General features: G+C 41.0%; 1 protein-coding gene across 1 annotated transcript; it reads right to left on the bottom strand.

Annotated features, from left to right (window-relative positions):
• Window positions 1–1,815: 1,815 nt before the first annotated feature.
• LOC308280026 (cyclin-Y-like protein 1) lies at window positions 1,816–22,658 on the bottom strand. The gene is made up of 10 exons (XM_080720281.1): window positions 21,862–22,658; window positions 20,555–20,629; window positions 12,061–12,095; window positions 11,860–11,960; window positions 11,619–11,654; window positions 11,369–11,420; window positions 10,820–10,939; window positions 8,809–8,975; window positions 7,509–7,671; window positions 1,816–3,055 (listed from the first exon to the last, which is right to left on the bottom strand). Exons 1-10 carry the CDS (start codon window positions 22,031–22,033, stop codon window positions 2,939–2,941), a joined length of 1,038 nt encoding a protein of 345 aa, XP_080576407.1. The 5' UTR covers window positions 22,034–22,658; the 3' UTR covers window positions 1,816–2,938.
• Window positions 22,659–24,216: the final 1,558 nt, after the last annotated feature.

The raw sequence follows: 24,216 nt of genomic DNA, 5'->3' as shown, positions 1-24,216 counted from the left end.
TTACTGGGTGAGGGGGGCTTGAACCCCCTCCCCATGAAGAGCATTCATATGTTGGGAGCCCACAGTGAATCCTTGTACCATGCAGGGTCCCGAATTTGGTGTGACACCCCTGTCTTCATGATACCAATGTTCATAAAAAGTTGAATATTGATTTGGCTCCATTCAAAATTATTTACCTAAGAGTAGGCCTATATGCATCTGAACTGCAGTGTATTCAACAAAGCAGAAATAGGCTACCATGATCATGTTTCCCTGTGTGTTCAGTTTTTGAAAAGTATCTCCCATGTGTTTGTGAATCCCAAGTTTTATTTTTATTTAGTTAAATCTTTTGACAAATCACATTTTAAGCACTAGAACTACCTTGTTTTAAGACATTTTTGAGAAGTCCCTTCCAAATGTGTCTTTTTTTAGGGTGGTTTTAAAGTGAAGCTCTGCTAAACCTCTATCCTGCATGGGCAGGCAGGAGGAGTGCAGGTGGTTAACCCATCATACAACTGTCAGGCATACATTTATACATACTCTTGCCTCTTTGCAGGGGATAGCGGTGCCCCCAGAAGGAGAAGGTTTCGCCTGGGAACAACGGCACGGCAGGAGATAAGAAAGTTCCAGAAGAGCACTGAGCCACTGTTGTTCATCAACCTTGAACTGAATGTCCTTGTTCTTTCATTGCTTTCTTTTCTTTTCGGTCTGATTTCTATTTCATTCTATATGTCTCTTGTTTTTTAAATGCATCACTGCAAACCAAATCCCATTCAGGACATTAAATATTTGAACTTGGTGCACATCACAACTTAAAGTTTGTGCTTAGAATATCTGACATTCCTTATTGTTTCAGGCCTGGGAGGTGTGCTGGCACTTGAGCAGCCACCCGAAGAGATGGCAGGTCTATGCTTTGTTGGGCCTACAAGAAGAAAGACAAATTATACTTGATACAGGGTTCCCACAAATTTTTACCAATTAATTTCCAAAACCTTTCCAGAATATTTAACCCAATTTCCAGGACTATATAACAATAATTCAGCTCAATAACAGGCCGCTTACTCCTATGCGCAATGCCCAATGACAGATAGTGTATGCCAGTGGTTCTCAACCTTTTCAGGCCGTGACCCCCGAAATAATCATGTTTTAACTGGGGACCCGGCACCCTGACGAGCACTAAGAGTAGAGGAATTTTGTATAACACGGTTCTATTGTGAAAATAGCAGATCTACATGCTCACAACGCCTCGCAAGTAGATCGGCTATTTTCACAATTTCTGCCTCTAATATTTGACAATTTGGCCAATGTTTAATTTGTCATTTCAGAGGTATTAACAAAATCAATAACCAAAGACAATGCATATATATTTTTTCCAGGACCTTCCAGGACCCTTGATAAATTCCAAAACTTTAACAGGAATTTCAAAATATTTCCAGGAATTTCATGACCGTGGGAACCCTGTTGATATGTTTAGCATCTTTCCAATAGAACTATTTTACATGCCTCATCCACAGTTCTCTCCTCCTCCCCCAGGCAGCTTAGGCCTACTTGGTACATTTTTGTCTGATGCCAAGCTGTGTGGCACTGGTATCCATGCCTGGCCATGTAAATTGGTGAACAGACTCTAGTCAGACCAAGAGAAGAGTGGATTCCGTTTATAAACTTACATTTTGAGGACATAAGGACCACAAAGCAAATGCTGTGATCATCTACTTCCACCAGGGACAGTAGCCAATAGCTCTGGCCTCAAATGATAATGAGTGTGGCTCATTCATCAAACCTCTGCTTTGCTGACTAATGTTCTGCATTTTTTTCTTTGTTCATCGTAGTCGTATGCAAAGCACAAGTATACATTTATTATGGCTGTGTATGATTTTCTTAATAGGAAGACATTTTTTATTAACGAGTGACTGGTGAGAACAAATGTAAGAAACTTTAAATGTTTATGAATGAGGCTCCTAATGATTTTCATTTTTCTTTTTGCCTGCCCCCTTGTGGTGCCTTTGTGGTTCCCATTTACCACAGGAGGTGAAACAATAAAAGCACATGCTTTTTCCAATACATACATTGTCCAGGTGAAAGCCAAGATAGCTTATTGTTAACTGTTACATTCCATCCAGCCATGTAGGAGAAAATGTAGAGGATCCAAGCCAAAGTCGTTTTCAAACTGTGAGAGGTACAGTGTGGATTGTGACATCGCTATTATTCTGTGTATACTGAGTGTGCGTACGCACAAACAGAACAAGACAAGACACACTTTGCCCACATGACATATTTCTCTAATTAGCAATTACTTTAAGTACAGCAAATTAAATTTATTTCAATTAAATAAGATCCCATCACATTTCACAGCTATAGGGGCCTACACAGTAAGCAAAGACAAGAGCCTACTTTCTGTCCATGGTTGGAACTACACCACAGGGTAGTTCTGAGACCCCTCTTCTCCCCCTTTGGAAGCTCCAGAGAGCATGTTCTATAGCAGCTGCTTTGGGACAACAGTCCAGAGAGTGTGTCCGTCCATATGTTGAACCCGGAAGAGTTTAATTCCTAAATGAAAAGTCCACCATTTGAAAATAAGTAAATACAATTCATGTGACACCCAATCTTATGAGATTATTCATATTGACTGTCGTCATAAGGAATAAACTAAGCAAATGATAGCGCTCTTTCAAAAATGATAGTAACAAGAGTCCCTTTGTTGACAAAATCAATACTTTTACATACTCCGTTTTTTTAGAGCTTTTCAGGGGGTAGTGTTTTGGAATAAAACGTTTTTAAACGGCTGATCTTCAAATTAGCCTTTTCTTTTTTTTCTTTTTAAACACCCCGCGTTTCAGGGACTGTGTGCGCCCGAGTGTGACTCAAACGTCCTGGCACAGGGCTTCATATGCATCCCCGCTCCGCTGTCCGTCCGCGTTCAAAGGGACATCCAGACGTACGTAAGATGGCAGCGGTGGATTCAAGACAGCACGGCATGGGTCTTCCTGATGCCCACCAGGTTGTCCACGCTGAGGGACCTCCTCATAGCTGATTTACCCAGGTCCTTGTACTTGTCCTCGCAGAGCCTGGAGATGGCCTGGAAAAACATCACAAATGCAAGGCTGTTACTAGTGGAACCAGGGGCGTCACAAGGGGGGGGGGGGGGGGGGAAGTGGGAAGTGGGAAAGTGGGCCTTAACTATTTTATACTTTAGCTATTGAAAAATAGCAGATATACGGTACAAGCTCACAGCGCACCGAGTGCCGCGCTGCAAGCTTGTAGTGTATATATATATATAATATATATATATATATATATATATTTGAGCGGTGCAAACCGCTCCATATTTCACTTTCGGTTTATTTAGCTAAAACATATTAGCACGGGACGATTCTTTCATTCTTCATCGATTGGCTAGTTGATTAACTAAACATTAGAATCGACCAATCAGAAACCGTTCTACTCGTGACGATATGTGTTAGCCAAACAGAACAGACCAATCAAATGCTGTGTTGTTCATGCTAATTTAGATCTGTCTTGGCCATTACACTTGCACTTGAGACCGGTTTAAAGTTCATGAAAGGTCCAGGCGTAATGGCCAGGTTGTTTCATATCCTGGACTTTTCCTAAACCCTCTGTCTGTTTTGTTTGAGCTTCTGGTCTGGACTGCATATTATTTTTCTCTTCTATTCACTCTTTGACTGCCACCAGGCTGTTAATGGCCAGGCTGTTTGTCTGACATCCTGTCTGTTCTCCCTCTGTCTCCCCCTTGCTTTATAACCCACAAGAAGCTATTTGGCTCTATCTGGTTTCAGACAGCGACAATTAGGAGTTTCTCCTGCATCTCGGCTACTCAAAATGGAGTTTCTGGTAACACATAAATGTGCACATGAATGTGCACGATAAATTGTTATTAGCCTTTGGTCTGGTCAAGGATACTAACAAACCTGGCTGGTATGTTGCGCATAATATACTCCCGACATAATCTGTTTCCAAGAGGCAACCCAGCACTTCTTGGCGTTGGCCGTCAGTCAAAGTTAGAGGGAAAAAGTCTGACCAACCCGCATATCCTCGACCTTTCTGGCGCAAATCGACCCCCACCCAGGATTCAAGACAGCGACCACGCTACATTAAACCCTGTAGTCTATGGTTGCTGTTTCGAATCCTGGGAGGTGTTAGTTTTGAGCCGGTGTAAAGGTCAGGACACACGAAAACCTTATATAGTCTGAGCAGACCTCTAGACTGACATCATACACAACACAAAGAATATTGCCATGCATGCCTATCAACACTGATTCACGCAGGCGCCCTTACAGGAATTAGTTTGCAACGCTCACTTCGCACGGGTGCGATTTGTTTTAAGTGAACATTATTAACTCATATTTTGCTTCTGAATGGTTCCTGGAACTAAATATTTTGAGATGGGGGTCCAGGGCCAAATACATATCATTTTGGGGGTCCTTAACATCACATTGAGCACCACTGATATAGAAACATAGGTTTTTCAAAAAACCTTAGAAAGACTTTTTCACGATTTTTCAAAAATAGCAGATCTACAAGCTCGCAGCGCGGCACTCGGTGCCACGCTGTGAGCTACCCCTATGAAGAACATTCATGGGGGATTCACCGCGAGTGAATCCTTGTACCCAGAGCGCAGAATTTGGTGCAACACCCCTGAGTGGAACTAGTGAAAGGAGGAAAAGTGGAGTGCAAGGAGGCTGTTATGTACAGTATGGTGCTTGCATGTATGTACGGTATGTAGAGCACTAGAACTTCTGTCATATTACAGTATAGCAACATGGTTAGTTGCTCAAGGACCAGATAGTCCTGCAGTAGCCAGATCATTATAGATATCTAACATTTGGTGTACATCTATTGAAACTTAAAAAATCACACTCGTGTGAACTGAGCGGTGGTGTGTGTGTGTGTGTGTGTGTGTGTGTGTGTGTGTGTGTGTGTGTGTGTGTGTGTGTGCAACAGCGCCCCTCTCTTAACATGTGTGGTCAGAAAAGGTTACTGCAGGCTACAGACAGACAGACAGACAGACAGACAGACAGACAGACACGGAGACAGACAGACAGACAGACCCACACACACGGCCACGTATAGGAGCGTTGTGACCACCGCTCAAAAGCTTGACTAGACATGAACTGACCAACTATGGACCACAGACTTCTGTTACAGCCCAGCCAATCAGAAGTTTGCCCTGAGATTTTCTCTGACAAAATGCGGCCATGCCTGACTTGTGATTCAGACCCTGCTGTTGTGTGCTGCTGTGCTGGAACAGATGACGTAAGACAGATGTTTTCTTATTTTGTTTTTACCATGTAATAGATCTTACATGGTCAAAACATGTGTCTAGCCTGGATTAAGCCTGATTTGTACTTTGACATACGATGGCATCGCAGACCAAAAATATATGAGCTTATACATGTAGATCTGCTATTTTCGGGTCCACTGTGGCACCATACGACGGAGCATAAATTAGGATTTTGAGTGATTGTGCAGAATAGTACAGTATAAAAACTGTGAAAACTTTATTTTCACTGTCAGTGTCTGAATTGAATTGAATTGATTTGACAGTCAAAGACAGAAATACACCTTAACAATACACAAGCATTTTTTCCAAATTGACTACAAAGGCTGTCATACAGATGATGACGTCATCACAACCTATGAGGCAGCTGGTCGTTTATAAATGGCTAAATCCAACAGCTGGCTAGTTAAATACTGATTTAACAAGATCTGATCTAAACAGCAAATCACTGCACCAACTTGCTTTGTTTTTCTTCTTTAACGTAATATAAAACAGCACTGGCTGCAGTTCAGTAGAATTTCAGTCTAGACAATTGTAGTCTAGATAATATTCTGTTAATCATTGTGTGCTCAAACTGTCAAAAGAAATGACAATGTTAAGCTTTAACTGCTTTGTAATGCATAATCAAAAGTGTCCCTTAAGGGCAAATGAATGGTGATAAAAAATGCAACCAGCAGATTATATTTTTTGCAGATCTTTGTTGTATACTAGAGTCCAAACTATCAGAAATGGAAAGTACATTATCAGCTCTCCGGAGAGATTGCACTGAGATTTAAAAAGAAAATCTATAAATAAATTGAGAATATTATAATAAACCTTCAAAATGACACTTTTTGAATTGGACCATTGCACACATACATAGCTATAGTACTGAGGGATAGTACAAGGGGTCCAACGGTGAGTAGGGACTGTAACTGGTGCACTGGAATCGGTAAAATACACTTCCAGGAGCTTTGAAAATAAACTAGAAAAGGTCTCCGCCAGGCTTGGTTGTCTACCCGGGGCCCACAAACTTTGGAAAGGATGCATATATGCCTATTGGAATAGAATCTGGCAAATCACTATATACCAGAGACTATTAAATTGCCCTAAGGGCGAGATTTCCATATATGGGCATAAAATCTCCATATATGGGCATAAAAGGGACAAGGATGGAATTAATTTGCAAGTGTGACTAGCTTTGCAGAAACAACACTGGTTAATCTACTATCAGAATATAGAGATATTCAACACATACTTTAACCGAAGAAAATCACTTAACCTACATTTAAGCTAAGTTTCAAAAAACAACAATTTTCAATATAGCTTTCAATCTTTGGGGGAAACACAAAACGTATACAGTATGTGTTGACGTGGCTATATTCAACTGACTGATTCAACTGGTACTCCTTTTTACTGTTTCTCCCACTTACCCTGGAGTAGCAGGGTAATTTTATTCCAAGGTTGAACATAGTGTCAACACTGTCTCAACCACGTTTCTATTTAAAGATCATATTCCCACAAAATATGAATAATTAATCCTTTTCAATTGTTGGTACTTTAAGTGGCCATGGTATAAATGAGAAGAACCAAGTCCAAGCCGTATATTTATCGAAACATAATGCGTTGGGTAATTCGCCTCTGGGTTATGTTTTTAACAGTGCGACTTCTGTGTGATTATCCATCCCATGATATGACGCATACTTAACTGTATATATTATTCACAACCACATGAACCCTAGCGTCCCTATTCTGGGCACGTCATAATAGGCAAACATTCAGTCAAAATAATTATGTACCAACTTGTCACGTGAGCTTGTACATTGGTTATTTTCTGCAAAAGAGAAAAAATAGAGACCTCTAGGGCAGTGGTTCCCAAACCTTTTTGGCTCAGGGCACCCCTATAAATATTGTCTTCATCCGAGGCACCCCTACAACATTATATTCATAATTTTCACTCCTGGCACCTTATATTTATAGCATATTTTAGCGATTATGTTATTAGGAAAACGTTGAGATGATAGACATTTTGGTTAGAATTGACTGAAAATATCTTTATACTTCAAGTTTAAAATTATACTAAATATTTTTTCAAGTGTCCAAATAAATTCCAAATTTATCAAATGATCTCGCGGCACCCCTGGACTGCCGTCATGGCACCCCAGGGTGCCCCGTCACCCACTTTGAAAACCCCTGCTCTAGGGGACCACGTCAACAAAGGACATAGGGCAGGCTATCCTGACATTGTACTCGCCTCCAGTTTCTGGGCCCGTTTGTTGCTGAGCGGCTCCAAGGGGAAGTTGAGGTTGTTGTCATCTGCCAGCGAGCGCAGGTCAAAGTAGTACTTGGCGTAGACGCTAGCCGGAACGTTGATGTTAAACTGGAGCAGCTCCAGGAAGTGACGTTCCATCTCATTCCTGAGGAAGCGGGGGCAGAAATCCAAGGCAGTCACTGTCACATCCAGGGTGTGGTTCCCCAACACTGGGTTGGGACCCATTTGTGGGTCGGGCACACATTTTCCCTTATTTTTCTTTTCTACCACTTTTTCTAGTCACATTCAAATACTGGATTCTGATTGGTTTAAAACAGTGGTAAATAGGCCAACAACCCTCGGAGTTTTAACATTTCCAAGATCAATGCGCCTCCCAAACAACCAGAGCCTGCGGCTCGTGGCACAACCCTGAAACAGTGGTAAATCAGCCAACAACCCACTCCCTCTCATGGTAAATGGCTTACATTTCCTACATTTAGTTTTTAATTGTTATTATTTCAAAACATAAATAAAAAACAATCCCCAAAAAGCTAAGATTTCATGAATAAATATTATATATATATATATATATATATATCATTGAAATACCATAAATTAGAAAACAGATGTACTGAAAATAGCTGATCTACAAGCTCACAACGCGGCGAGAAGCGTTGTGAGCTTGTAGGTCTGTTGTTTTACATTTGCATGAAGTATTCAGCATGCCTATATCCAGAGCGGTGTACACCGGTTTGAACTGTCACTCTTATCACCAAGCTAAATATAGACAGATAGATACCTTTATTATCCCATGGGGGAAAATCAGTTGCCTACGCTGTTGCACCTATTTGCTCTGGCCTCTCTCTTCAGGGCCCAATAATTCAATAACTTCAATCTCAGGGCTCAAACGGAGCCATTATCAATATCACATAGTGGACAAGGGCAGATGAATTAAATATATGCGCATCTGATATGGGTCAAATGCCTTTAAATTCTATAACAGCTAAAATAGAGATCTACAAGTTCACAGAGTTGTAAGACTCTAGTCTAGATTTACTCATTTTCACTATTTATTGTACAATATTGTTTTTTTTAGCGGTGGTAAACCGCTCCATAGAGTGGCTGTGCGTGTGTCTGTAGCCTTTTTCCTCAGCGTTTTACCATAGCAAAACGTGTGTATGTAGCATAGCCTGTACATCCTAGACTCAAATCCTAGTCTGAAGACGTTATGCAAGCACGACCACTGCTCACTTCACACTGGGTGTGATTTTTACAAATCAAACCAAGGACGAGGGACACTCACATGTCCTCCACAGTAATGTCCTTAAGGATCTGGCAGTAGTCAACGTTCCACACCGCCTGGTCATCCCAGACCTTGGAGGCCAGCAGGATGGCCCCGAGAACGATGCGCTTCCAGTTACAGGGACAGATGTCCAACTCTGCATAGGTCAACAGCCTCTCCAAGTACACCTACACACACATGCATGGAACAAACACTCGTGAATGCACACAAGATCCTGCTGCCCTAATGATATGAATAATAATATAAATAATAATAATAAAACAGACACACAGATTCCCTTGATTCTTTCACAGAATTATGCAACCTTGATTTTTTTAAAAGGCAACTTATATTATATGAAGGGAGAAGAGTCATAAACCAGTCAAACAAAGGAACATGGCAATCTTGAAACAAAGAAAAACTTCAGAGGGCAAAATACAGCAGATAAGATTACAGTATTTTCTGGACTATAAGGCGCACCTGACTATAAGGCGCACTGTCAATGAATGGTCTATTTTCAAACTGTTTTCATATATAAGGCGCACCTGACTATAAGGCGCACATAATAGACGCTACCGTTGCGTTATGCATCAAACAGATGGAGCTGTGCTAAAGGGAATGTCAATGTCAATGAATGATCCATATATAAGGCGCACTGGACTATAAGGCGCACTGTAGTTTTTTGATAAAATTAAAGGCTTTTAAGTGCGCCTTATAGTCCGGAAAATACGGGTAAGTGAAGTTATTTAACGACTAACGCATGGTGCATCTTCATTAGAGACAGTACAGGGACATTCATTCTCTTATATATTCTCCTAGCCCAATTTGGAGCTGAAACAGCATAGGTTGAAAGAATGGGAGGCGTCACTGGGCTGCATGTAGGCAGGTACAGTATATCATTGAATCAATAATAGGAAGTGAATGGCCCCCTTATCAGACCATGTCACACTGACATGAAAAAATCATGCACAAGCAGGCAGGTTGCTCCCCACTGCTCATTATGAGCAGTGGGGAGCAACCTGCCTGCTTGTGCATGATTTTTTCATGTCAGTGTGACCATGGTCTGATAAGGGCGGCCATTCAACTTCCTCATTATTGATTCAATGATATTACTGTGACGTCTCGTCTCCTTCATACAGTATACTCCTTGGTTTATTTTGTGTGTTAGCAATTCCCAGACCAGTATTCCTGAAAATCCCACCCCTGATTGCTGTGACCGACTGAGACGTGCGGAGGGATTGCTTGTCGACATGTGAGGCCCTTGGCTGTTCGGCACAGGCACCTGCTCGCCTAGTCTGCTCAGGCACATCTCACAAGCCACTATCAGTAAGCACACCACCCAACAAAACCAGTAAGTGTCAGGTCGCATACACAAACTTTAGAAGGCAATTGTAGCCAATCAGAAGGGAATATAAATGGGACAGATCCATGTTGATGACATGACTTTAGAGATACTGTGTACCGCTTTGCGTGATTTTAGGGCAAAATCTGTAGGAGCAGTGTCCAAAAATGTGCAAAAATCATGGTGCATGGCACTAGAAGAGGGCCATGTGAGAATATCAGGGCTGGAGGTTGTGCTTTGCCAGCCAAGGAGTGTGAATGCAAAGGTTGGCATGGATAGGGGCAACGGTGCCGGAATAGGGGCCAAAAGTGTGACGTGACATGTCGTGCCGTGACGTGACGTGGCGGACAGACAGCCGGTGGAGGTTTTCATAGTAACTTGCGAACTTTCCTGAAGGTCGCAACAAGAGTAATGGGGGAAGCCAGTCTATGATGTCAGCATATCAAGAGACAGACGCTGACAGACAGATCCACAGAGATTCCTGGGATTTATTAAAGACCAGTAAGACTCCCTAATCGGTAGATAAGCGACCGTCAGATCGCATACACAAACTTTAGAAGGCAATGACTTAAATCCCTGAAGTTTTTCCTTGTGCCAATTTATAGGATGTTTCTTTCCTCAAATGCAGGAGGCTGTTCTAGTCTAGTCTAATTCTAGTCTAGTCATGTTTGCATTTACTTGGTGACCTACCAGAGTGACGATGGCACACTCAGCAGTGAGCTGAGCGGAGGTGAAGAGAGTCCGAACAAAGCGGTAGATGAGCTTGTGTTCTGGGTCGATGACATTGTAGTCATCTGGAACCTTGTCACGCTGCAGAGTTATCAGAGAGATCCGTTAGTGGGACAAACTTGGACTAGGACTTGAAACACAATAACCTGTGAATAGGACTCCACTATGACTTTGGACTGGAATCAGACTTTCTAAAAGTCAAGAGTGTACATATATAAATAATATATAAATTACGGGGTAATATTAAAGGTTTAGCTATTGTGTAATAGCAGTATTTTGTAGGATAATACTAGAATTCACTTAAAGTAGGAGTGGGAAACCTTTTCAGGCAAATTATCACCCAGTACCAGGCAGTGAAAACCACCATTGCCCTTGTCAATAACCTAAAATTAATAATTAAGGTAAATACTGACTATCTGGGGGTAAAGGTTTTCTGCACTGCAAAAGATATTGGTTACTAGCATTTCTTTATTTCTAGTCCAGTCTAGTACAGTACACAAGAGAACTCACCGTTAACGGATGTATCTTCTCATCAAATATATCCAGAGAACGGTTAGAATCTCTGAGTAAAGTACAATAATTGAGACATAGATTAAAATACAGGATACGGAAGATTTTACAGCATCAACCTGTTCTAGACAAGTAAAGACAGTCCGGCCACAGACATGTGTAATAGTTAGCTACTGTAAGCGTATGGCAAAGCAAGAGACAATGATACAAATATCTTATGCAAAACATCTTCTCGATGCACATACCGTACCTGTTCTTTATGTGGTAATATATGGCCAGTGTGACACTGAAAGACAGAGGGACACACGTGCGTGCGCGCGCGCACACACACACACACACACACACACACACACACACACACACACACACACACACACACACACACACACACACACACACACACACACACACAGAGAGAAATAATGGTCTACAATTCAAACAACGTCCATTTGAAGCTGCCTGTAATGGAGTAATGAGGAGAAGATATTTACCATTTGACTGTGCTCTTCAGGTTAGGTTGACTGACTGTGCTATCATCAAGGAATATGGTGGAACAGGAGCTGAACTTTTTAGTCAGGAGCCCCGGGGACATCTGGTAGAGGAGAGATAATGATGCCACCAATCCAGACAAGCAATACTTTGCTTGGTCGTGTCCAATCAGATCACTTACAACTAACTTACAAGTTACTTACATGATTCAGATAATTGCTTTTCCTCTTCTCCCGTACTGCATTGGGAACAAAGACAAATAAGTGTGTGTGTGTGTGTGTGTGTGTGTTATAGTATCTTGGCTATACCAAGACAGAATAAAAACTTTGTTCATAAACTGAGATAAACATAAACATTACTTTAAAGAAGGGTTTTTTCCTTCTTCTTTTTTTTACTTGAGAAAAGAGGCAACAAACGTACTAATGGACAATGAGGAAGTATATATATATATATATATATATATATATATATATATATATATATATATATATATATATATATATATATATTAGAAACATTATAATGAATTGTTTTCCATATTGACAAACTCTGATGTTGATGAATACTGACGTAACAGATGACACATCACATTTGCTCCCCAGTTATGTCTCGAATGAACCTATCGGTTTCTCTGTTTTCTCTGTAAACGGAAGAACGTTATCTTGGCTGAAAGAAATATTGTCACAATCTGCATTCAATCTACTGAATAATATTCCTTGTTAGGTGTTGGATGTATTGCTTTTGCAAGCTGATTTCTATAGGCCTACTATAAAAGTAGCACTACTTTATTAATGTTACACTTGCCTTCACCACCAGGTCGGCAGCCTGCACCAGCAGGCCAACAGCAGCCAGCACCCCCAGGCCCACAGCAGCCTCCAACACCAGGCCGGCAGCAGCCTGCACCATCAGGCCTGCACCACCAACAGGCCAGAAGCAGCCTGCCTGGCACCACCAGGCCTTGCCTGAGTAGCCTGCACCACCAGGCCCACAGCGGCCTGCACCACCAGGCCCACAGCGGCCTGCACCACCAGGCCCACAGAGGCCTGCACCACCAGGCCCACAGAGGCCTGCACCACCAGGCCCACAGCAGCCTGCACCACCAGGCCCACAGCGGCCTGCACCACCAGGACCTGAGCAGCAGCAACCAGCACCACCAAACACTTGGCTGTGCCCCCAGCAGTCGGTGTTGGTGAGTTATATTTGGTTTGTTTGAGATTTGTGTTTACACATTGCTAGCCTGGTAGGCTCATCTTCAGCCGGGACCCAGATTCCGACACCGCAGCAGACTATTGCTACAGTTTGAATTCACCATGCCACGGAAAGCTCCAATCCAGACTGCCGGCGGCGGCGCTGGGTCGGATGATGAGTTTATTTGCCACTCAGTTCTTCAAGAACTGCTTGATCAACAAAAGGCTTATTTCAAAGATCTACTGGAACAGCAGGAGAAGACCTACAGATCATTCGTACAGATGATCATGGATTCCACCAACAAGCGAATGGACTGCTTTAGCAGTGAGCTTGGTAAGATCGCACAGAGCCTGGAGTTTTCACAAGCAGAAATAGCGGATCTGAAATTGGCAACAAATAAGGCAAATGTGTCTTATGAAAAGGACAAGGTTAATAATGACCTGCTAAAAATTCAGTCCTCCCTTGCTGATTTATCCGCTAAAGAAGACTACATGCAAAATCAACTTAAACGCAACAATCTCCTGATTGACGGCATCCCTGACACTAAAACTGAATCTTGGCAAGATTCAGAAAAGAAAGTAAAGCAAATCCTAGCCCAACATCTGCAGATGGATCCGAAACTCGTTGAACTTGAGCGCTGTCATAGAACCGGGAGGTTCGAAGCCGACGGGCGGCCCAGAACCGTGGTGATTAAGCTACTCCGGTTCAAAGATAAAGAAGAAATACTTAAAAGATGCAAAAACCTTAAAGGTACAAATCTCTACATTAATGAGGACTACTCAGACCAAGTTCGACAGAGAAGAAAGGATCTTCTACCCAAGCTTAGAGAGGCACGCACTCAAGGCAACATTGCGCACCTCAGATACGACAAGCTGGTCGTGCGTCCGCGCACTACAGTGGATCCACTGGAGTAAATAACTCATTTGCTTTTATTTTCCTTAATACTTGTTTGTTATTTTATTTAATTTTATTTTATTTTTTATTTTTCTATGGTGGACCTGGACACTTCGAGCCTTCTCAGGTTAACAGGTACAAATCTCACTCAGGATGAAAAATATTTTTTTCCATTGGCTAATGTTGACCCTGATACTAACTCGACAGTTTTTAATCAGGGCACCTTATCTTGTGATAATTATTCAGAGGACTCTTTAAAGTCTATCTGTGTGGATAAAAATATTAGCAATGAAAACTGCTTTTCTTTGTTTCATCTAAATATTTGCAGTCTGAATAATGACAAAAAGTTTGCAAAATTCATAAATTATCTTGATATACTCCCCATAAACTTTACCGTTATCGGATTGAGTGAAACATGGTTGGACAAAGATAAAGTAAAAAAAGTTTTTATTAATAACTATAATCACTATCCGAGTTTTAGATCTGAGCGAGGAGGAGGCGGTGTGTCCCTCTTTGTTAAGGAGGGCATCCCATTCTCCCCGCGCAATGATCTAGCAGCTTTAATAGGAGATGAAGCAGAGGCTGTTTTTATAGAACTTATTGAGCCTTTCTTTAAAATCAAACCCAAGTTTGAAGTGAGCGGTGGTGCCTGCACGTGTGTGGGGGTGGGGGTGTGTGTGCGTGCGTGCGTGCATGTGTGTGTGTGTGTGTGTGTGTGTGTGTTGCTCACAGAGGTGTGTGTGTGTGTGTGCGTTGCTCACCCAGCTGGAGTGTGTGTGTGTGTGGGCGGGGGGGGGGGGGGGGGGGGGTGTGCGTGTGCGTGAGAGAGAGAGAGAGTGTGAGCCATACTTGCTCACTCAGGCCCCAACTGGTTGCAGTTGATGCTCAGGGTAAGCTAGACTCAACAGCACCTCTCTGGTCACCCAGAGGTACTGAGGCTACATACACCTCAGGCTACAGACAGACAGACAGACAGACACACACGGATACACACACGGCCACGCTATGGAGACGGTGTGACCACCGCTCAAAAAGAAGGTTATCGTGGGTTGTATTTACAGACCTCCAAGCTCAAATATCAACTGCTTCATTGATTGCTTTTATACTGTACTTGGTAAGATTATGAATGAAAATAAAACTTGTTATATCTTGGGAGATACCAATATTAATTTATTTAGTAGTCAATCATCACAATTTATTGATCAAATGAATGCATCATCCTTCCGTCCTCTTATATCCAAGGCAACCAGAATTACTCCCACCAGCCAAACATTGATCGATAATATATTCACAAATCATGACAGCATTTCAGGTGTACCTGGTGTTTTGAGCTGTGACATATCCGACCACCTTCCTGTGTTTTATCTTGAACCGCAATCAGTTACAGTAAGCCCTAATCATAACAATGTTTTTTTTGCACGAAACTTTAATAACAGTAGGATTGTAAAGTTCAATAATGACCTATCCATAGTAAACTGGGATGCTGTAATGAACGAAAAGGAAACCCAAGCTGCATATAATCTCTTCCATGGTATGTACTTTAAACTTTTTGATGAGGCCTTTCCATTGCAACGGAAAACAAATAAAGTTAGGAAACAGAACAATGGCTGGTTAACAGCCGCCCTTAAACGATCAATCATAAAGAAACATAAACTATATCGTGATTACCTCACTAATCCTTCACCATTAATTTTGAATCGATATACAACTTACAGAAATAAATTAAATCACTTATTGAGGACAGCGAAACGAAAATTCTATGATGATACATTTTTAGAATCTCATAATGACATGAAATCTACATGGAAGATCATTAATGAGCTTATTAATAAAAAACCTAACCGGTCTAATTTGCAAACTGAATTTAAAAAGGAAGACGTATTTATATCCAATCCCTCTGTGATAGCTAATGCATTTAACGATTATTTTGTAAATATTGGTCCCTCTCTTGCTGATAAAATACCAGATACTCCATTGGTGATCTCTGGGTTAAAGTGTCCCTCAAATCCCTTTGTGCTTGATCCAATTACGGAAAATGAGCTTATTGATATTATTAATAAACTCAAATCATGTGCAGCTGGCTATGATGAACTTAAATCTCCAATTCTGAAGAAATGCCTTCCATATATCTCCAAACCACTCCTTCATATTTTGAACCGCTCTCTTGCGACAGGTGTATTTCCTGATCAATTTAAGTTGGCCAAGGTTATCCCCCTTTATAAAGCAGATGACTCTGCCTTATTTTCTAATTATAGACCTATATCCATACTGCCATGCTTTTCTAAAGTTTTGGAAAGAATAGTTTATAACCGTTTGATAAAATATTTTAATGATAATAACATGCTTTATGCCCACCAGTATGGCTTTAGAGAAAAACATTCCACTTCGATGGCTCTTACTCAGTTAGTTGATAATATCCTCTTAGCTCGTAACAATAAGGAAATTACACTAGGCGTGTTTGTGGACCTATCGAAGGCTTTCGATACAGTCAATCACAACATTTTATTGCACAAACTTTCACTGTATGGGTTGAATGGAATTGCCTTGTCATGGTTTCAGAGTTACTTAACAACAAGAAAACAACTTGTATCATGGAATAACACCTCTTCCGAATACAGGTTGATTTCTTGCGGAGTGCCCCAGGGTTCAATACTTGGCCCTTTACTGTTTCTTATTTATATAAACTAGAAGCTGGGCCGCCCTTCGGGCGGCCCAGCGTCTAGTCGGCGACCTGGCCAACTCGGAACAATGTAAATAGGGAATGAATGCCCCGCCCTTTAATGCAAACCCCATTATACCTGTTTTCATAGGACCCGTTTTGACCATTTGTCTGCCTGTGTCCATTTATGCCCATATATGGAGATATCTGTATCTGTCTGTCTGTCGGTGTCCATTTTATGTCCATATATGGAGATCACTGCAGTTATAGTTCTGGGTCCATTTTATTCCCATATATGCCCATATATGGAGATATCTGTCTAGCTGCGTCCATTTTATGCCCATATATGGAGATCTCTGTATCTGTCTGTCTGTGTCCCTGTATCTGTCTGTCTGATCTCCATAATGGGAATAAAGGGACACAGACAAACAGATGGAGGAGGAGACAAACTTAATGCAAACCCCATTATACCTGTTGTCATAGGACCCGTTTTGACCATCTGTTTGCCTGTGTCCATTTATGCCCATATATGGAGATATCTGTATCTGTCTGTCTGCGTCCACTTTATGCCCATATATGGAGATCTTTGACCATCTGTTTGCCTGTGTCCATTTATGCCCATATATGGAGATATCTGTATTTGTCTGTCTGCATCCATTTTATGCCCATATATGGAGATCTATGCAGACACAGTGCCAGTTCCGGAAAATCCTGATGTCAGACATCAGAATCCGAACCTTTCGTGCTGGTTCCAGAAAATCGTGTATCGGGTCGGGTCGAGGCCGAGCACTGCACTACCTGCTGCGGTGGGGAACGCACGTGCCGAATTTGAAATAGGGAATGAATGCCCCACCCTTTAATGCAAACAAACCCCATGAATGCCCCACCCTTTAATGCAAACCCCAATATACCTGTTGTCATAGGACCCGTTTTGACCATCTGTTTGTCTTTGTCCACTTATGCCCATATATGAAGATCTCTGCACACACAGTACCGGTTGCGGAAAACTCTGATGTCAGACTTTATGCCCATATCTGGAGAACGCGCGTGCCGGTGGGAAGAAGGGTTCTCGAGATACGCGGATTACATACATACATACACATTCACAGAGATTTTGTGTTGACTCATGTGGCGTACGTGATGTCAGAGCCTTTTATGAAGTGATGTCACAATGACTCAGCGCTTGCGCCGATTTCCTCCGGAACAGCCTGATGTCAACAATCAGCTCCGCATAAGGAGATTCTGAACGTTTCGCGCCGGTTTCGGAAAACCGCGAGTCGGGTCGGGTCGAGGCCCGGCACTGCACTCCGCGCGGCGGCGGGGAACGCGCGTGCCGAATCTGAAGCCGGTGGGACGAACGGTTCTCGAGATACGCGGATTACAAACAAACAGACAGAGATTTGTCGCATTTATAGATAGATGATTTATATTTAATTTCTCCAAAACTTTATTTTATTTTATTTGCAGATGATTCCAATATCTTCTTATCTGGTAAAGATGAACACAAGTTAATATTGGAAATGAACCAAGAGTTGTCAAGTGTAAAAGCAAACAAATTATCCTTGAATGCAAAGAAAAGTTCATATATGATGTTCAGGCCTCCTAATTATCCAATTGGGAGCACCCTTTGTAATGTTCAGATTGACAATGATATATTACAAAGGGTCACTGTAACAAAGTTTCTTGGAGTACTTATAGATGAAAACATTACATGGAAAGATCACATAGCACTTATAGCTAATAAGATTGGAAAGAATATTGGAGTCATCAGAAGAATACGCCACCTGGTGGCAAGAAAAATCCTTATTAATTTATATTACACAATGATATATCCTTATATTTCATACTGTAATATGGTTTGGGCAAGCAATTTTAAAACCAATCTCAATTGCATTTTTCTGCTTCAAAAACGTTTTATGAAAATGATTACTTTTTCCAACAGATTCATCAGTTCAACTCCCTTGTTCCAGTCGCTTCAAATTCTTCCCATTTTTGAGTTAAACAATTTTCAAATATGCATGTTCTTATTCCAATCAATTCATAAACTACTTCCAGCCAGTTTTCAAAATGTATTTAAGTTTAATAATGAAATTCACAATTATAACACCAGATCAGCCAATGATCTGCATCCTGATTTCTTTAGGACAACAACTGCTCAATTTTCCATAAAATACAGAGGTCCTCATTTTTGGAATTGCTTGCCACAACATATAAGAGATTGTACGAGCCCTTGCTCTTTCAAGAGACAACTAACAAAGTTTTTATTAACACATTTAAGTGGTTAGCCACTGGTTGTAAGTGAGGGATGTGGTTGGTTGTTAAGTGGATATCGATATGTTGGGTGTATGTATACAGTACGTTATATGTACCATTCCTATTTATTTATCTCCTACTTAAGTGTTACGGATAATAGTAGTCTTTATAGTAGACGACTAAATGCAGAATAGCTATATAGCTATACTTATTATTATTATTATTATTATTATCTCTTATTCTTATTTATAAACATGATTCTAAGCTTGAAGGATAGCTTTTAGGAAGGCCACTCGACAAGCCCTTTGGGGTTTTTTTGGCCTCTCCGGCACATCTTGTTTTGATTTTGTTTATTTCTTTATAATGTATTATTTTTAGGGATGGTCCGATCAGGTTTATTGGAACCGATCACCGAGCACCGATCACAAAAGTTTGATCACCCGATACCGATCAATCACCGATCCGATCAAGTTATTATTTATATATTATTTATATTTTCTAAATGTTAATGTTTTAACTTTAATTAATTCACTCATGAATTCATTTATATATTTGCCTTATAGTTATTTACCAGCATTATTTATTATCATAGCAGTAACTAATTATTCCTTCAGCACTGTGGAAATCAATACCCCAAAATGGCCTCAAGTGGGCATACTGAACGGCTGGTTGATCGGATGCACCGATCGGATCGGATCGGTGAATTTACCCTTTGATCTAAACCACCGATTATCGCCGATCACGCTTTGATCGGCCCGATCCGATCCATTGCCGATTGATCGGTAACATCTCTATTTATTTTTGTGTTTGTTTCTTTGTTTTATTTCATATGTTTTAAAAATGTGCAAATAAAAAACCTAAAACCTAAACCTAAACCTAAAAAACCTTGTTATTTTACATAGATGTTTTGTTTATGACCTATCACTATTGCTGCTGACAAAAAATCTTTTTGACTCATACTTTATTCCTGGATTAAAGTTTAAGATGTTGATCAGTGCTAGAAGAGGCTAGACACTACTATGTCAAGAAGAAAGGGAGTCTACAGTCGCGTCTCAACCGAAAGAGTCAGGGAGCGTGTCGCTGTTACTACTGTACATGTCATCTTTTCCACACCCGACTCTAACCCTCACCCTAACCCTTAACCTCCGTGGAATGAGTCCCTAACCCTCCGGTCAAAATGATGGGCGTTCGCAAAAGCGAGATTTCCCCAAGAGTCAAGCCTGGTGCGTCACAGGAGCAGCTCTGACAATTGTCAAAAAGCTCATATCCCTCTATAGTTTGATATCAGTCTTCAACATCAAATAGACCAGAAACCACACCAATAAAAAGACAGACACTAGCATTTAACAAATATAAATGTGGTTAGCGGTGCCTAAACTCATCTGAAGAACCAGTAGAGAACCTCTAAAGAACCATGCAGGTGTAAAACAGGTGTTTTGTGCGGCAGCAGTTCTATATACTACTGTAGCACCTCCACCACGACATGGAACTGCAGAAGAACACATTTCTATTGTGTATGAACAATATCTTACCCAATACTTTGAAATGTTCAGTATGTGAAAATGATGACATTTTTGCACCTGGGCATTCAAGGTGAATGTGTGAGCACTATCTTTTCACACATTTCTCACATTTCAGCCGTGCCAGACTTGTGTAATATCTGCATAAAGGAACCAAAATCAATCCCCCCGTGAAATACTCACCGTCTGTCTGGGACTTGTTCAGGAAAAGGGTGCTGGCTCTGGGATGGTCCGATGGATTGGACTCCTGTGCCAGTTCTGGCGGAGACAAAGATAAAAGTGAGCCTGCCCTGCGGGATCTTTTTGGCCAGCCCTGTGCTTCTGTATTGGCTCTTTTCGATTACCAGGGGTAACCCAGAACCTTCCATAACCTGAAACTTTTTTGTTTGCGTTCCCATTATAACCACAACTACCACTGAAGGGTGAGGTAGCCACTAGCAGCCTAAACTTATACTAAAGCTACAGGTTCTGGATTTGTTCCATATACTACTGTAGGCCCTACGTTATAAAAAATAAAAGAATGAAAAAAAAAAAACGAATAATTAGATATACAAGCTCACAACGCATTGCTATTTGAAGTTGTTGGTTCCCAGAACTCAGTCAGGGTTAGTACTACCTCCTCCTGAGCAGGTCCCAAATGAGGTTCCGAGAAACGTATCTGAATCCGAGCCGCAGCGTATATGGAAACAAATCCAGAAGCTGTGAAATGCTGTCGACACAGCACAGAATGGAAAAGACCTACAAGACCAGCGTTCCCAGTTCCCACCACCATGCTCTTCCCTGATGGTTATTGGAGGATTATTTATGACTGGACAGTGCATTACATGGAATTTAATCTGTCACATGGCAGTGCTAGGCCATAAATTATGACTATTATAGACACAGCATGCATAGTCAGATTTCAAATAACAAAGAGATAGCTGTAAGCTTAACTGATGCTTGTTGAACAGGGAGGTTTTAGTTTATTTATAGGTTTCCTTAGATATATACCACGCTGCAAGATATAAAGTAAAATTATCAGTAGACTATTCATTTAACTATGTAAAACATAATATGGTATATAGTATAACATGTTCATTTATCCATTTGTAACTGAGAGAGTGGAGTGTATAGGCTAAATGTGCCCATAAGGACCAATATTGGCTGATTTGGTAGATCATTTTACTCTGTAAAAATATATCATATATAACATATACAGTAACATATTGAGTTAATGTATCCCTTTGTAACTCAGAGAGTGCACAAATGCATATAAAAAAGGATATCGTATATAAACAGTAACATATTGAGTTAATGTATCCCTTTGTAACTCAGAGAGTGCACAAATGCATATTAAAAAAAAGATAAATTCCTGTGTGGGGGCCCTGTAACAAAGGGGATTGTGAAACATTACCAGGAACCATTCATAGCATTGCTTATTATACTGTAGATAGGGGGTCGTTGGGTTTATATAATGTGTTAGGTTATAAATTGTGATCATAATCACCCACCATCGGGCAGCTCCCTGTCGCTGATGTGCTGCAGGTATGTACCAGTATCCTCACTCACATCCTCCGTGGTGGTGATGGGGCATTCCTCCAGCTCCACCTCTTTCCTCCTCCCATGTATCCGAGGAGAAGGACTCTCTCGGGGCGAGATGCAGCATGACACCGTCCCTCCCATCGTAGCAGCATAGGCTACAAAACCCCCAACTAGAACCCACCACTCTCTCACACTATGCTATGTCCGATCGCCGAAAAACAATATAAACGTATCGTCAACATTATTATAGCGGAGATAACATAACCGTGTGCACCACTCCTGACTGACGGCCAATGCACTGTGATCTGCGGCATGCAGGGCTGCAACGCTGGCATTTTCAGCAGCAGTCGGGATAAAAAGGAGAGTGAAGATCTATGGTGATCATCAGATCACAGTGATGCGTTGTTGCAGCAGCAGTGCAAAGTCATAAACGCCATCACCATCACCACCATGCCAAATGATGATTTAATCTACTAAAAAGAACACCGCAAACCACCAGCAACTCCTCCTTGCTTCCTTTGACTGACACACTCCTTCAGTGAGTCCAGGATGGATGGATCATCAATGGAAATGCATTGCAATGGAATGTAGAATGCATGATCCCTCCCTGTCTGTCCGGCCTTTTGATTTGATTAAATAACATGCAAGGCTACGATATATCGGGCTACACTTGTGCGGCCCATTGTGTGACGCTAACTAAAATGCGGTTGTTCTTGTAACGTTGTTGTTATTATCGCATTATGCAGAGCAGAGGCGCTCCTCTTAGCACTAATCTGCCAACAGATTCCGCAAGGCAAAGCAAGCTAAATGGAGCAGTGTGTGCGCGTGGAGCTCTTCCGGGTTGTTATTTATTTATTAAAATAAAAGTCAATTGAGAGAAACCGTTTAATAGACCTATTTGTTTTAAAAAGTATTACGTTTAATTTAAGGAATAAAAAGTAAGCTACCATTAACACAACACGACACAAAGCACAAAAACACACATTTTGACATGTAAACAGTAAACCTGAATCTGTATATTAATATAGTGTTTCAAATCAACGCTACCTGATGTCTCGTTTGAACATGTGAAATAAGAGCGTCAAAATAAGGACATTAAATAGAATGCGAACAGAATAGAATAAATAGATAACCCGTGTGTTTCCGTGCTTTTATTTTGAAATCAAACTCCATTACCCAGAGGAGCGTGCGCGAGTCTATCGAGCAAACGAGGCCTTGCCATTGGTGGAACGGGTCACATGCGTGACAAAATGGATACGCTTGTTTTATATCAGATAGATAGATAGATAGATAGATAGATACCTTTATTATCCCAAGGGGGAAATTCAGTTGTCCAGAAGTAGCACAGCAGTATACAGTTATTTACAAAGTTACAGAGACGTAAGAAAAGATAGATAAGAGGGAAAAAACAAAGACAAGAGCAGTACAGTAGTACCAATAAAGAGAAGGTGCATCAATAGAGGGGGCGAATAATATATAAGTATATATACATAAAGTGTCTTGCAAAAGAGACCATAGCAGTCAATGCTAGTTAGTGCAAACAAGTATCTCACTGTCATTGTTAAACAAAGCAAAAATACTCAGAAACTACCAACTAGTGGAGGCTCTAAGACACATTTTACTTCAAGTCATGATGCAAAGGTCCCCTTTGGTATGGTGGAAGTACCTTAGGGCCATTGGAAAGAATTTATCCAAAGAGACAAGTTAGATCACCCTTCATTTTCTTTTTATAGCCATTTTAAAAATGGCCGCAGACAATAAACCACTATTACACCAGACCCCATATCTTTGCTTCTGTTAGAGCTATAATAATAATATTGGTGTCAAAGTGTACATTTTTGGGGTCTAGGAATTCAATTAAATAGGTTTCAAAGCAAAAAACCCAATACTTCACTGATTAACATGACAGCGGGGGGTAAAATATGCAAATTTCATGATAAATAACACGTTTTAACAGGGTAACCTACCCCCCACCCCTCCCCCTAAACTTTGATTCACTTTTCCTTTGGTATGGAAGTACCTTAGGGCCATAGGAAACAATGGATCCAAAGAGACAATTTAGATCACCCTTCATTTTCTATCTATAGCCATTTTAAAAATGGCCGCCAACAATAAACCACTATTACACCAGACCCCAACTTTGCTTCTGTTAGAGCTAAAATAATAATATTGGTGTCAAAGTGTACATTTTTTGGGTCTAGGAATTCAACTAAACAGGTTTCAATGCAAAAAACCCAATACTTCACAAATTAACATGACAGCGGGGGGTAAAATATGTAAATTTCATGAAAAAGAATACGTTTTAACAGGGTAACTTACACCCC

The sequence above is a fragment of the Nannobrachium achirus genome (assembly GCF_963921795.1).
Source record: "Nannobrachium achirus genome assembly, chromosome: 24".
In the NCBI taxonomy this organism is placed as follows: Eukaryota; Metazoa; Chordata; class Actinopteri; order Myctophiformes; family Myctophidae; genus Nannobrachium; species Nannobrachium achirus.
This window is presented reverse-complemented; position numbering and strand designations above follow the sequence as displayed.